At 46.3% G+C, this 15,847-nt stretch overlaps 1 protein-coding gene across 3 annotated transcripts in view; it reads left to right on the plus strand.

Moving 5' to 3' along the window:
- LOC135370998 (rap1 GTPase-activating protein 2-like) overlaps nt 1–15,344 on the plus strand; it is a 46,307-nt gene extending 30,963 nt beyond the window's left edge. Inside the window, exons 15-20 of one of the 3 annotated variants that reach the window (XM_064604964.1) lie at nt 4,411–4,689; nt 4,759–4,823; nt 6,017–6,276; nt 6,351–6,445; nt 6,632–6,676; nt 10,717–10,830. In XM_064604964.1, coding sequence (XP_064461034.1) covers nt 4,411–4,689; nt 4,759–4,823; nt 6,017–6,276; nt 6,351–6,445; nt 6,632–6,643 — 711 coding nt within the window. In that variant the 3' untranslated portion in view covers nt 6,644–6,676; nt 10,717–10,830. Of the gene's footprint in view, nt 1–4,410; nt 4,690–4,758; nt 4,824–6,016; nt 6,446–6,631; nt 6,677–10,716 lie in introns of all 3 variants that reach the window. The other 2 variants (XR_010415486.1, XM_064604962.1) reach the window with 2 other exon arrangements.
- The last annotated feature ends 503 nt before the right edge of the window (nt 15,345–15,847 follow it).

Consider the following 15,847-nt stretch of genomic DNA (forward strand, 5'->3'; position numbering starts at 1 on the left):
GTAGCCAGGATGAGATGAGATGATGATACGATCTAGGCCAGTCAATGCCAGGGGCGAGAAACGGGAGGCGGAGCCTATACATAATGCACAAAATAGGCTCCGCCTCCTGTTTTCAGTAAATCTAGGGCGAGTACGTTGTCATTCGGGATGATGGTTGGCTACACTCTAAATCGTTTTACACCTTAAAGGGTGTAAATCAAAATGTTCATGGCGCACACCTTTTAAGGTGTATTTTAACACCCTCATGGCGATTGGGGTGTAAAGGGTATAACGCTGAATAAAACTGCTGGGTATAATCACAGTGAGGTCCATATATATATGCACATCAAGGTGATTAAATGCGTGTAAACATGCACAACCGACAAACAGACAATAATGTGTGGCACGGCAGCTGTTCATGGCAATGAAGCATGGCAGCTGTCTATAGTCTTTCGTGAAATTGTAGACCTTCTCATGAGCAGGCACCTCCCCCATGTGCATGTTAATTACTTAGAACGTTGCATTTATTCGTTTCTTCAAGGATTTGCATTGTGGTACCCACAAATATCTAACCCCTGTAAAATGCATTACATATTGTTCATTAACCGCGACTCATCAGGATGTTTGGTCCTCTCCTAGCTCTATGGTGTATACGTTTCGAAGGGAAACACTAGCATTTTAAATATGTTGCTAGAAAAACTCGAAATTTTAAGAACGTAACCCTTTCATTAGCAAGAAGACATGCATTTTATCAAATGTATGTGTGATCGCAACCCTTCATCGGAAATGCCACATCTACTGATGGTTCCAAGGAGATACTACTTGAACATGCCCCAGAAGCAATTCAGAGTTACATTCATGACCGTGATATTCACGCAGAATCTATAGTCTATGTGAAAAGTGCAGTAGGTAATGATAACGCATTTGCTGTTGGCTGTGTTGTTGCAAAATAACCTTCTGAGGAGGACTTACCCGTGTTCGTTCAGATTGCAGGCATATATGTTATTAACTCTGATACCATTTTTCTCATACAAATATTAACTGCAGTTGAGTATGATGAGCACTGTCATGTATTTGTTCTGTCTTGCAATTAGGAGCAACGTGTTTTAAGAAATTTAAGCACTATCTCAACAGATCTCAACTCAACTTTCTATCTCAACTTCTAAATCTGCATATATTCTGATGGTAGAGGTGTGTGAGGCTGCATATATTCTGATGCATCTGATGGTAGAGGTGTTGTAAATCCACGCCATGCACTTTTGTAATTTGCCGTTCCCTGTTGTTGTATATATTTACTTTTGTTCATGTGAACGAAAATAAACATACTCCCTTTATACACCCAGGCGACACACTTATGACCATATTTCACCTGAGGGTGTAGTACACCATCGTTACACCCTCAGGAACTTCCAAAACAAAGTTTTAGGGTGTGAAAGGGGTGTGATCTTTGTTAATACACCTATTTTACACCTTTAAAGGTGTGAAACGATTTAGAGTGTAGGAGCGTGCTCTGCGGTGAAGTTCATTTCTAAGAGTGTAAGCCCCGTGAAGTTCCGTTTTTAAAGTGTGTTCGCAAGGCCGGCGCGTACATTTTCCTTTTGCATTCATTCTTCTCCATTGCGAGCTACCAGGGGCGATACCTACGTGGCTGTGGGCGGTTTCTGGTACCAAAGTCTGAATGCGTGGTAGTTGGTAGTCTGTTGTACTTATCTATAGTACATACACTCTAAAAACTGAACTTCACCGCATAGAACGCTGTGCGTCAACCATCATCTCGAATGATATCGTTATCTGCCCTGATTTGTTGAAAACGGGAGGCGTGCGCCTTTTTCTGTGACAGTTATGAACAGCATAAGTGTCACAAAAATGGTGTACGCCTCCTGTTTTCAACCAATCAGGGCAGATAAAGATATCATTCGAGATGATGGTTGGGTAGGAGCGTGCTATGCGGTGAAGTACATTTTTAAGAGTGTACATACACTCTAAAAACGGAACTTCACCGCATAGCACGCTGTGCGTCAACCATTGCCATGCTTCGGATTCGAGGAGAGAGGGAGGCGTACTAGAGCACTGCACGGGCCTAATTTTCAGGCCCGTGGCCGGCCCAGGCCCAGCTGCTACGGTCCGCAACCGGCCCGGGCCCGACGTCTTCTATAGATATCCATCCCGGGCCCAGCCCGTACCCGACTGTTTCCACGCTCAGGCCCGGTCCCGGCCCGCCTCTGCTCTATGAGTTCACGAGGCCCCGGAGGCGCATTTAGATTTGCTAAAGAGCACAGCGCAGCGAAGAAAAAGACGCAGCTAATTCGTGGAGAGTGAGGAGGTACTTTCGAACGGAGCGGCTGTGTTTCTTTGCCGGCAAGCCGCTCTATGCTTGGTGCTTGCTAGCTTGGGAAGGCAGCGCGCAGAGGCGCGTAGGCGATATGTATGTACCTTGCGGTTCAAGAGAGACTCATGTCCGCTCTATTGCGCATGCACCGGTGTTAGTTCCCCTTTCTCCATATCTCACATGAACGAAATATGTCAGAACACTTAACCTAACTGACCCTCATGCCGGACTCTCACGCGAGCGAAATATGTCAGAACACCTAACCTAACTGACCCTCGTGCCGAACTCTCAGCGCGCCCGCCGCACCGATCGTCATCAAATGTGTGTGAGTGCACTTGTGAAATCCAGACCCATTATACGAAATAAGAATGATCACATATAAGAAAGTGATAGTTCTCGGATGAGAATATACCATGATATATCCCCTACCCAATGAAAAAAAAAAAAAAAAAAAGGTGACATGAAACTTCAGCTTTCCAGTCTCGTGAATATGTTGGCGTACATGCCCGACCATGGCCGGCGTTGTCAAGCCCGTACCCGGCCCCGGCCCGGTGGCTGAAACCCGAGCATAGTCCAGGCCCGCATAAAAAACGCGAAGCCCGGGATCAGCGGATCGTGCTTTCGGGTATAAGACCGAGCCCGTGCAGTGCTCTAAGGCGTATGCCTTTTTTTGTGTCAATTATCATATATCCAAATTGACACAAAAAGGCGTACGCCCCCTCTTTCTTCGAATGAGAAACGATAACCCTATCATTCGTGGCAATGGTTGGCGCAGAGCGTGCTATGCGGTGAAGTTCAGTTTTTAGAGCGTGTCTGTGTGGTTGCTACTATCTTTGACGCTGCTGTTGCACCATCTTCAAAACGGTTGTACCGAATGATCGACTTAATTAACTTCGGCTTCGACTGGCTTCCCTTACTTTCGACAAACAAATTTACAGGTTCCATAAGAGTTGCTTCAGCACCCTTAAAGGGGCACTAAAGTGAAAAAAAAATGCTTTTTGCCCCTTCAATTTCCGCCCCCTGTTTGCGCTTCGGTGTCCCTTTCATAGTCCAAGATAGCCATCAAGCTCTCGCACCAACTGACATACTGAATAAGCGAGCCCTCTGGGTCAATGCGTGACCCAGGGTCGATGCGTGACACACCCCGTTCTTCTAGACAGTAAGTAGAAATCGTCTCACGCAGAGGTCAGGCGATCTTCATACAGGACGCGGATGACAGGCAACGAAGTGGACATCCAGAAATGGAGAAAATCTGACAGCGATCCGTTAGCTCTCTGCTGAGGCGGCAGGCAGAAAGGACAGGTTCACTTCCTTCAATACGATCACCATCATGACAGTAAGCGAGTGTTTCGCTGAATGGAATTTCTGCCGCGTTGGACGCCACAAAAGAACTGTAGAGATGCTTCATGCATCATTATTAGCTTTCTCCTTTTCGTATGTACCTTTGCGTTGGCGCTTTTGATTTCTAGGCCCTGTTGCCGAACCCAGTGTAGTAGTAGTACCTTAATGTAACCCAGGGCAGAAATTGCGCACTTCGTTTTCGCTATATACTCATCTTGAAGCAGCAACAAAGACACAGGCATACGAGCCGGTCGCAGGACGACTGCATTACTTTCAGCTAATCGATAAATAACTCATTTTAAACAATATAACATAAATAAGAGAGAGAGAGAGAGAAATACATGATGACGATGATATGGGGATGACTTCCGCTCATTGAGCAGAATGCTACCCCATTGCTATTGGGGAAAAATGAGAGGATGGTGATGAGGAAGATGCTGACGACGCTGACATAAATAAATAATTCATAAAAACATTCATTTTTATACAATTCTAAGAACACGGCGTCGCGTTACATTCTTGAACCTATTCCCCTCGAGGAATGTTAATCTTAGTGGTCTAACGCAGCGCCGAATTCTTCGAATTGTATAAAAATGAGTGTTCGAGTTATTTATCCATTTTTTATTTAAAGTAAAGCAGTCGTCCTGCTCGTATGTCTGTGTCTTTGTTGCTGCTTCAAGATGAGTGTACGTTACCAATTACGCCACGTCACCGGTGAACTAAATTACGTTTTCGCTATGTACTTCTTCCCACTTCCATAGGCCCGTACGCGTTCCTCGCTGCTACAAACTTTGCACGACCAACTGTCGTCGAAGACGCAAGATTTCCTGACCAGCCGCAGCACACCGTGTGAAGGGATGGACAAATCGGAACAGAATGGTTCGCCTGGATTTCTGGACGGATTCTTCAGAAAAGCGCTGAGCGTGAAAATCCGCAGCCAATCCATAGAGTCCAACCTGGCCAAGAGGTCGTCGTCGAGTGCCAGCAACAGCAGCTTAACGAATACGGTCATCGGAGAAAACACGCCGTTTAACGCTAATGTACGCAACACAGTGCCAACGTTCTCTTACGGATCTTGAGAGAAACTTACGACGACTCGATTTTCGCAGACGCCTCGAGCTCAGAGCAGCAGGAACGTTAGCCAGGGGTCGCCATCGCAAGGGACAGTTCGAAGGTATTGGCTAACGCCTTTTTTTTTTATTATTATTATTGGGTGCGTGATTTTCGCCCTCATCTTCTTATCATTTCACTTATCACCGCATACAATTTTTTTTGCAGTTCATTTTTGTAAGTATACGAAACTATTTATCAGTTTTCAGAGGCACCTCGGCGTTTGCTGCTGCTTTCTTCCTTCGGCTGTTCTGTCATTCGGGATTAATGCGATGGGGCACTTCACGATCACTGCTTGTTCATACATATATGCAGGGTGTCTATATACCTCAGCTGTGGACCGAGTTCTATAAAATAGGGAAATACCTCTGTTTTAATTAACATAAATGGCGATTTATGCTAGATCAAGTGTGCCATCTTATGTCCGCACTAACCACCTTCTGGGCCTGTGTCCTCGTTATTTCTTGCTAATGAACTTTTTAATTATGGATGATACAGGTTGACAACATCCCTTCATCTCGGTGCTCTGATGTCGTTGCCGCTTTCAGAAAAAAAGATCGAGCATTCTTTTATATTTCATAATTAAAAGTTCATTGGTTAAAACTTTTTTTCGGGGGGGGGGGGGGAGCAACGTCCTTGGAGGTTGCTAATACGGCCATACGGTGGTCCACTTGACCTAGAATATGTCGCCGTTTATTGTAATCGAAAATCAATGCATTTTCATATTTTCTAAAAATGTTCATAGTTATCGCAGACGCCTCTTTTTAAATAATATTTTATATTTTTTTACTTTTTTAATTAATATTTCATATATTTTTAAATAATACTTTATAAATTTTTAAAATTTTTTTTATAAAACTGTTCATAGCGCAAACGCCCCCTTTTTTTTAATAATGTGGGTCGCATGCAAAAGGTTGCAGTGTGCGCAACCTGGTGACGGCGAGCAGAGTTGATGCACTTCACGTATAACAGCACTGCACGTCGCATGACTGAAGTCGAGGTTCTTGGAAACCGTATCCCACCCGCAACAAAGTAGATTTTCAATTTAAATTTGTCCAGTCGTTATGTAATTCCACGGACGATAAGCCTGTACCTCCTGCTGTATGGCATAACAGGTATGCCTGGGAACACTGTTGGGCCGCAGCGACATCGTAATGGCTAGACGGGCGCACTGTGTTTCCCCCTCACGGGCATCCAAAAACTTCGACTGAGTTCACCTTTCGAGATCGCCCCCATTAATCAGACACCATCTCACAGCAAAATGGATTTCCCAACGGTGACGTCAATCCTGTCCCTGAGCCGGCGACGACCCAACTCGAGTCCGAGCACCCCAGTGTCTAGTCCCGGGACGCCTCCGCCCGTTAACAAGCACCAACAGCAGCCGGAGTCAGATAACTCGAGCATCAACAGCGTCGAGTCAGACGTCGGCCCACAAGACGGCCTCATGTCGTCTTCGATGCATCGAGCAGGGACGACTTCAGAGGCGACCAGAACCTTACGGGTGCCCACAGTCGAGGGTAACGGACATCACCATCAAACGCACGTTTCTCGGCCGGTGCGCACTTTCTCATCCGTTCCATTCATGTCACAGAGGTGGCCCAAACGTACTCTGAACAGATCGAGGCGTTATCTCAAGAACTTTGCAAGCTGAAACGGGAGAGGACGGATTGGACTCGAGAAAAGACGGTGAGTGCCTCGCAACCGCCCGGATGTGCGGCGGGCGGGTTTTCCGCGGAATGCGTGCTTAACGGGAATCGCGTGGAAGAGTGTCATAGATGCCATAGATGTGTGCCATATAGTGTCGTAGATGTCATAGATGTAAAGGTAGACTTTATACTCATGTAATGCATAGACGCAAATGGTCTATTCTAGGACGAAAGTTGAATACTTCTGCATGTAAAGACTGAACGCAACAGGGTATGTAGACTACTTTGAAATGAGCACTGCATCAAATGTTGTTTGTGGTAAAAACTCTTGTTTGGATGAGACGTGCTAGGGTAGGAAATGTTCGTGCAAGTGCATGGACGTGGTTTGTATGCTAGCATGCGGTGTATAGTTCTTGGATAGCGTGTGGTTAGACACATGTTCCAACGTCATTGTGTGCTGGTGTCATAAACCCTCTGTACAGTGCGAGTGATTATCGCTTACGCGTCAGTTTTTTTTTTTTTTTTTTTTTTTGCAGCGGCAAGTTGTGTGACAAACACCGTGCATTCTCGCACCTGAGCAAAAATTGTTACTTGCATGTAGCGCGCGAGAGGTCCTGGCCTCAACGTTGAGGTCTTGAGATAGACGATCGGAGAAAGAAATTGACCTGCATGGCGTTCGGCAATCCTTCGAATTAGTTCTCTGGTTTCTTGTCAGAAACTTCTTCTTCAGAACCAACTTCTTGTGTTGTGTACGTTCAGAACTTTTGCGTCCTGAAGGTAAGAGATAAACTATACGGCCACGACACTTCGGCAGCACAGCCTTATTCCGGCACCGCCTTGACTGAGCGCGAGGTGGCTCCGCCTCATCCTCAGGGCGGTGGAGTAAACATACGAGGGTGGTTCCATACGTTTCTGGCCCGACCAACTTTTAATAGTCATAGAGCAAAACAAGTGTATCACTTTTCGACATAGTCACCCTTAACTTCGATGCACTTTTGACACCGTTCAACCAGCATTCTTATACCCTTGAAAAAATAGTCCGAAGTTTTGTCCGCAAAATGCTGGAAAACTGCCTCTTGTACCTCACTATCGTTTTGAAATCTCCACGTCCTCTGAGATCCCTCTTCAAGTTTGAGAACAGGAAGTAGTTACTCGGTGCCAAGTCTGGACTGTAGGATGGGTGGTGGATTTCTTTGAAGCCGCACTCCTTCAGTGCAGCCTTGGCAACAGAAGCCGTGTGGACAGGGGCATTGTCCTGGAGCAACCGGACAACCTCGACTCAACCTGCCGCGCCTCTTTTCCTTGATGGCGTCTCGCAGTCGGTGCAGGAGTGAAGCATAATAAGTCGAATTCACTGTGGTGTTCCTCTCTTTGAAGTCGATGAGGAGGATCCCGTGACAATCCCAAAATATTGTTGCCATGATCTTCTTTGTGGATTGTGTAACCTTGGCTTTTCTTGGGGATGCTTCTCCTGGTTTGCGCCATTCCATCGACTCCTGTTTCGAAAGGGGATTGTAGTAGAGCACCATAGTCTCATCCCCTGTGACAATTTACTTCAATATTTCTTCTTCGTTCTCTTGACAGAGCTCCAAAAGCTCTTTGGCACAGGCGACGCGCTGTTGCTTTTGAACTGACGAGAGAAGTCGTGGCACCCATCTCGCACTGACCTTTTTCATGTGAAGGCCCTCGCCGATGATGCGAAAAACGGTTGTTTTGGAAAGCCCCAGCCTTTCTGAGATTTCCTTCACCTTCAGACGCCTGTCGCTCAGCACTTCCTCCTCGACAAGAGACAAATTTTCTTGTGTCACTACTTCCACTGGACGACCATCGCGTAGATCATCTTCAATGAACTCTCGCCCCAGTCGAAACTGCTTAGCCCAGTCTTTTACCGTTGTGTACGACGGAGAGGCTTCCCTGTACACATTGTCCAGTCGCGCTTTAATTTCTTTAGGCGAAAGTCCCTCTTTTGTCAAGAATTTTATCACAGCACGGTACTCGATTTTTTACATTTTAAAAGAGCGCACCCTGGCTGCTTGAAATGCCGCTCTCCAACCGACAAAAGCAGGGAGAGGGTTGAGGGTGGTGCTCCGGCCCTCCAACAAATGGCGCCACGCATCCTTAATCGCATTTTCAAATTCGCGCGCATTTTCTACCTCGGGCCGGAAACTTATGGAACCACCCTCGTACACTCTAAAAACAGAACTTCACCGCATAGCACGTAGTGCGCCAATCATTGCCGCGAACGCTAGGGTAATCGCTTTTGATTCGAGGAGAGAGGGAGGCGTACGCCTTTTGGTGGCAATTACCATACACCCAAATTGCCACAAAAAGGCGTACGCCCCCTTCTCTCCTCGAATCCGAAGCGATGACCCCATCATTCGTGGCAATGGTTGGCGCACAGCGTGCTTTGAGGTGAAGCACCGTTTTTAGAGTGTACCTTGACCAAACCTGATCTAAGACTGATTGTGCATTGCCAAGAGCGCAGCCTCCCGCTACTGCCACTGCTAGAAGTGTCGCTGCCGTAGCTGAGCCAAAGTAAGATAATATTGAGCTGAGGGCTATATACGTATCCACGCGGCGGTCGTGTGGGCCATGGTGACGACGAAGTCGGTCGCAGCGAACGTGGAGGAAGGAAGGGGGTAATCGCCCCACCTCACTGCACTTAACAGTGAAGTCCGTACTGGGGTGGGTATCCTGATATGAGTGACTCTGGGCTGGATGGGTGAAAAGGTCAGTGTATTCCGGTATACCGTATAGCATACCAGATACCGTACCAGATATAGTGGGCTAACTAGAAAGTCCATCATATGGTACAGGCATGGTGAGATAGGGCACATATGGGGTATCTCTAGCTCGCCATAGTGCAATATGGTCATACTGGTCACCATAGTACAGACAGATATAGCCTTGCTGTCTCTTCTTGGCTTCCACAGAGGTCAGTGCTTAGCCCTTATTGGAACACAAGCCCCTGACGGACTTTTTATGAAACTATATCTTCACAGATAAAATATGACGTTCACACGAAAGTAGGGAGCATGCTATCAAGACAACCCTGCCGCTCCACGTATTTCGTTCATTTTCAGGGATGTTGGATGTGGTTGTTTCCCACATTCTGGCGCATGATTGGATGGTGTTTGTGGCATGTTCGTCCTTTACATGGGGATACGTTCTTATCAGTGTTATCTTGCCACACTTGTAGTGTGGCTGACCGAAAGGCATGGTAACGTTAACAGGGATATCCTACCACGTTGTATACGATGCATAGAGTAAAGCCGTTATCTTATAAAGGGAAACACCGCATCCTGGGAGCGGATGTGGTGTAATACATGGAAGCCTAAGTTAAGTGCACGGTGGGGAAATCTGCCATGTAGAAATGTCAGCTTTAACGAGAACATTTTCCGCAGCGATTCCTGTACTTACAAGCCGACCCTTAGAGGGCAGTACAATACCATTTCACCATAAGGAAGATGAACGGCGTTTAGACAATTCTTAGAGAAATACGACTAACAATGTAAAGTAAAGTGTTAATAGACTTCGTTGTTTAGACAAACACCACAATTTACGAGCGACTGATGCATAAATGCGTACATGAACACTCTTAAAAATGAACTTCACTGCATAGCACGCTCTTAACCAACCATAATCTGGAATGATATCGTTATCTGCCCTGATTTGTTGAAAACAGGAGGCGTATGCCTTTTTTTGTGACAATTACGAACATAAGTGTCACAAAAAAGGCGTACGCCTCCCGTTTTCAAAGAATCAGGGCAGATAACGATATCATTCCAGATTATGGTTGGCTAAGAGCGTGCTATGCGGTGAAGTTCATTTTTAAGAGTGCAGGTTTCATTGTAACTGTGATCGCCGGTGGCAAGCCTTTGTGCGCATGTTTCAAGAAACGCTCATGTTTGGGTAGCCTTTTCACTGTGGCATTACGGCCAGGGTTGCCAGACCAAAATCCTGAAAAGTCGCCCTCAGAAAGTAAGAGTAGCCAATTTCCGTTTGTGTCTACCCAATTCTGTAGCCAGTGGTGCGCTGACATCATGGCCCGCTTGCACAGACGTTGAGGCAGTTCCTCAGTGCTTGAGGCCTTCGGTAGCTTTACAGGCGCTCTAAGAAGCGTCGCGGACAGTGCCGTGCGCAGAAAGCACTACCGAAGTTACCGAGGGCAGCACTGAGGAGTCGCTTGAACGTTCGTGCAAGCGGGCAACCCTGATGACGACTTGAGTGTGCAAAGTCGTCACCTTGGCTGGGCCTTAGACTGCACCGTTGCTTCCACCAACAAAAAATGCGACAACTTTATTTTCCCAGGTGATACAAACCGACCTTCAGAAGCTGGCCGAAAAAGAAATGCGACTGACTACAGAACTGTCCTTGGCCAAGCGCGAGATCGCGCGAATGGCAAAACAGGAATGACAGCCAGCGAGCCAGATGGCGTACGCCAAAGACTAGTCAACTACAACGTCGAGAGCTATTGTGTTGTGCACTCGTACATTGACTCGTGCGCTTTCCTATATCTTTTGAACAATGTGTAACGCACTTTTAAGTCGCCTCGACCGCTTCCGCGAATTTGTCGCACAACGTGACAGCCGAGGTGGCTTAGTCGTGTTTTACCGAAAGATACCGGTGATTCAGAAAGCTTACAAAGAGTACATACTTGATTTAGTGCGATTTCTTTCTTTTTTTTTTTTACTATATCTGCTGTCCGCTGTGAATACGTTTCGAGGTGCTTTTTGCGTGGATCGATGGAACTTCTCCAAGGACACGAGCGAGAACCATGACTTGCGGTACATTCCCCCTCCCCCACACACTTCCCTCATTCCTGAAGGTCCTCAACCTCCTGAAGACTTCCACTGAAGATCCCTATGCACATAGCAATGGTGCAGTCTTCGCGCACTTATATACGCGAGGACCTTCGTGATGTTATAATAAGATCGCGCTAAACGAAGTGTTTTTCTATTGCAGATGCCGTTGTTGTACATAATGCTGTTGTTGTTGTTGTTGTTCTTGTTGTTGCTGTGAAGGCGTCTCACTGGTTAAGCCCAACTGTTACATGAATTGTAGAAATCCGCGTGCCCGGATCCACACCTTTTTCGTATGTGTGTGCGCGTGTGTGTTATATGCAACGCGATTGTTTGCACACAAATTGCAGTGAAACTGCGTTATTTTGGGGAATTTGAAGTGCCACAATAGAAGCCCTGCAGTTCTTTCTATCATCTGCGTGGGAAGACTGCGAATTTTGGCAAAAATGTAAGAATTGAAGCTTGCGGCATAGTTGCCGTGAAAGCTGTCGAAACCCCAAATCAAGAGACACCAGTGTGTAGTCAACAAATGAAACCGGATGATGTTATGAAAACGCTTAAAGCTCGTATAAAAATTATGAAAATGAACGTTAAGAATCAAATAAAATTATAGTCTATTAAAAATTAAAATTTTATGAAAAATAAACATGAAAAACAGTTCAGTTGCGATACTGACGCGACCTTACGAAGGTTACGACTCAAACGACCACGCCGAGAAAAAAAAAAGTATCGATAGCTCTTTTATATATCGACAATTTTGCGTATGGACGCTGTGAAGGTCAGTGCACAAATTAGTTACCTCGGGAATTTTGCAATGGAGCTTTTTTGCACTCTGAGGCAATGGAACTTTAACTTAACATTGTTTGATAACTGCCTTTTTGCGCTACACGAGCTTATTTATAAATCTTAAACACCGCGGAACGCTTTTCTGATCTGCTGTTTCATTCGTCTTTTCCGTTCTCCTTGTGCACTACCTTGCACTTTTTCGAAACCTACAAGCTGCTTTTCTATGTACACAGTCACACGATGCCCTGTCCTGGGCTGTTGTATTGAGGCGATATAAACCACGAACACATAAGCAGTGCAGCCGCAACAGTTTTACTACAGTTGTCACAAAATGTGTTGTCGTGCCTACTACCATGAATATTGTTTGCAATTGAGCGATTTATTTCCCTTCTACTTGTGCCAACGAGAGTTCCCACACCAGTACCAGTGTACGCCAGTACAAGTGTTCTGAAACTGGTCCGGGACTAGCAGACATACAGGTCGAAGCCACACCGCCTCTGACCCACACAGGGCTAGTTTTGGTGCGGTCGTCGAACCTTTTTGCCCGACGCCATTGACTTTTCTGCAATGGCCACTGCGACTGGAGAGTGGCTATTACAAAAGTGATTGGCAGTGGAGAGGAGGAGAGGTGCTTGGTTACTTCCTGAACGACACGAAGACTGTCGTGTTTGTTTGGGAATCTTCTTGCGGAACTTGTCTACAGATTTGCGCAGGCTGTGGGAACTGACAGAGATTGCAGACACTGCACATTGTTGGCCCCCTGTCTCCGCTCATGTTAACTCAATTATCGGTTCCAATGTGCATGTGTGCTTGTAGTTGTTACAGCCAACGTATAAGATCTACCAAAGTAGTTTTCCTTGAGGACTGGTTGCCTGTGATTTATTGTGTAGGAGTACCGTGTGTTCACACGAGCGACGTCCTCACGGAAGATTCTAGCGGAAGAAAAAGCGAAAACACTGCTCAGGGAGCCGAAATTCCGTCCCGTGTTATGTTGAGCATTCACACGGTGCCGGAATATCGGGAGTGGCGTACTGCGCACTTAGCAGACGACACCGCCAGCGTCTTTTCCTGTCGTCTGCTACGGAATATTTTGCCTGTCTCGCAGGATATTCCCGACGGTTAGCAGTGTCAACACCACCCAGATGAGAAAGCCTGCTTAATCGTCGCCGTGACGTAACAACAGAGAAACAGCCAATGAGGATCGTGTTATAAACTGCCGTAGCCAATCGCGAACGTGCTTTCAGCGGTCGTAGCCATGGAGACGAGACACCGTCGGCCTCATGGACAGCCACTGTCGTCTGCGAGTAATGAATAGGTCCCCGCGTACGAAATGGAAAGCAAAATAAAGCGCAAGATGGTCCCACATTTTTCTCAAGACTGATTTTCTGGAAAGCGTATTTCACCTTTAGTCTATCGGTTAAAATTTGCGAAATTAGCATCAACCATTTGCGAGTTCTTTAATTCGCAGAGCGGCGAATCGCTGTAGCAGACGAATTCTGATGATATGTGTCACGTAGCGAAGGAGGGAGAGGAGGCGTTAAGCAGACCTTCTGTATCTAGGTGGCGTTGCCAGTGCACGTGAAGACAGGACGTTGAGTGCTCGCGCTCACGTGACAGTAGAAAGCTATGACGTCATTGTGGGGAATGTCGCTCTTGTGAACACACGGATAACGTAGGAAGCATGGTACAAAATTACTGTAGTATATATCGCCGTCCGTGACCTTCATGTGCTACACTGTCATTGTTGTGTAAGACATAGGGCTTATACATACACGCTGTGTACGGACGTAGTTTCAAAGTATATTTCGCACATGGATGGGCAGAGCACTTATGCAATATGCAAACGAAAGCCTCAACTACAGAATGTCGAGAGATAAAGTTTGCAGTTCTCTTCGTACCTCCCGCCATCTTGACGCACCTTGAATTTTGGAGAAACAATTTTCTGCCCGAGTTTGAGTGGTTAACTTCTGGAGTGACACCATTCCCTACTAACGCGGGAAGGGCGGGTCAAATTTCTAACAACAGCTATTCCTGTGGACAGTGCCCCGGTGCAACCCAGATATGCTCCGGCGAGGAGAAAAATTTGAGGGTGTCTGAATACTAGGTCCCTAAGTGTAGGGCGAAGAAAATAACCCCATCGTCTGCTCGATATCCGCCATTTTGACTCCAAAGCACAGCGCTTACATTTGACACTTAGCTAAACACTACACTGAAAGGGACAGTCGCATTCGGAAACCCGTATATGGAACCGATTCCACTATGTTCGGCATCGGCGGACAATCTACCTGGCTAATTTTTTCGTCCAATAACTGCTTAGATATTAAGAAAACGAATTTTAAATATCAGCGCCGCTTCCACGGCTGCAGAGACGTCACGTGACGTCAGGCGGCATGAAGGCAGGAGGAGAAAGGCATAGAAATCATACTCTCCTTATGATTTCTATAGAGAAAGGCGACGTCCACGCGCCCGCACGGCCACTGCATTCCTTTTCTCTAGGCCGTGCTCTAATTGGTGGTGTAGGGAATGACGTTTTCGCCTTTTTTCAGAGTGGGAACTCCGGCGTACTCTCAACATCCGGCGTCTGCTCTTGTCATGTATTCCACCGAATAATAGACTGCGCCGCTATTTCTCGTGGGATTTTCGACACCGTGGTAGAAAATGACGAGGAAATGAGTTTCGACGAAGAATAAAATGACACAGTAGTTTCGAAATCGACCGAAACGGATGCAACCGTCCCTTCAAGAACAGACAAATAGCAGACTAGGCTTGAGAGGTTGGCGGAAGCGAAACACAGCATCCAGGCAAGGTGACCGATCGCGTCAAAATGGCGGCGTCCTGCAGGTGCCTCTGCTCCACACAGAGGGGCTAGTGTTCAGGTTCCCTACCACCACCGCCGGTGGTTTTGCGTGTGTATATGACTGTGCACAGTAATTCGAGGTCTTCTAATCTGAGAACGACATAAAAGCATTTCTTAATTCTTGCTAAGGAAGGTGCCATTTTAAGTGTGCTTTCGTATTCTACGGGTGACTAAAAATAGCCCTTGGTGTTGTTCTGCAAAAGTATGTGGATTACTTTGTCTGAGGGCGTGGATATCACTGTCCCTCATAGATATTGAGCTTTATGGCGTGCTTATTTATTTCAAGATGGTGAGTACTTCATTTTTTGCAGGTTTAAAACGGTTTCTGCTGATACCCTAAGCATTTGATATCTCCCGCACAAACGAACAACCTATGCCGCATATTACAACTGTCATTCTTTATCTGATAGCAGAGAAGGACTCCTATATTTTCATAGTTACATGCTCTATGTAGTTCCTGTGCACAAGTGAATAAAGCCAATCGAAACCAGTGATTTGTTGTTGGTACCTTGTCGTCATTTTAAAGACCCATATTCGGAGCCAAATTATTGGTTATGATTCAGAAAATGGAAGGATGGACGTATTGGTCCGTGAACAATAAACAGCTGTAGTGGTGAACGCGATGCCCGCTGCTGTCTATAGGAGCAGCCGTCCCCCCTCTGTGGGCAGGATGCCCCTATTGCCTTCTCCCTCGGAGAGGCTCTGTGAGAGGATTCTGATTGTATAAAATCTTTGTTGCAGTGGCCTCTCCTTTGCAGCACGCACATAGTACTTTTCGTGCGACGGTAGGTTACCTCCACGACCAGAAAGAATTGGTGGAAGGTTGAGATAGATGCGAAGATCGTACATACACGCTGATGTCTCACATCAAAATCCATCAATACCAATGGTGCTGTCCTTGAAGTTTGACAACTTTCATAGGAAATGCGTAATGCGAAAAGTATCATTGGCGAAAGCCAGTTTCACGCATATTCCTCTTGTCCTGTAAATAGATCGA

Source organism: Ornithodoros turicata, chromosome 10 (genome assembly GCF_037126465.1).
Source record: "Ornithodoros turicata isolate Travis chromosome 10, ASM3712646v1, whole genome shotgun sequence".
NCBI classification, from domain to species: Eukaryota; Metazoa; Arthropoda; class Arachnida; order Ixodida; family Argasidae; genus Ornithodoros; species Ornithodoros turicata.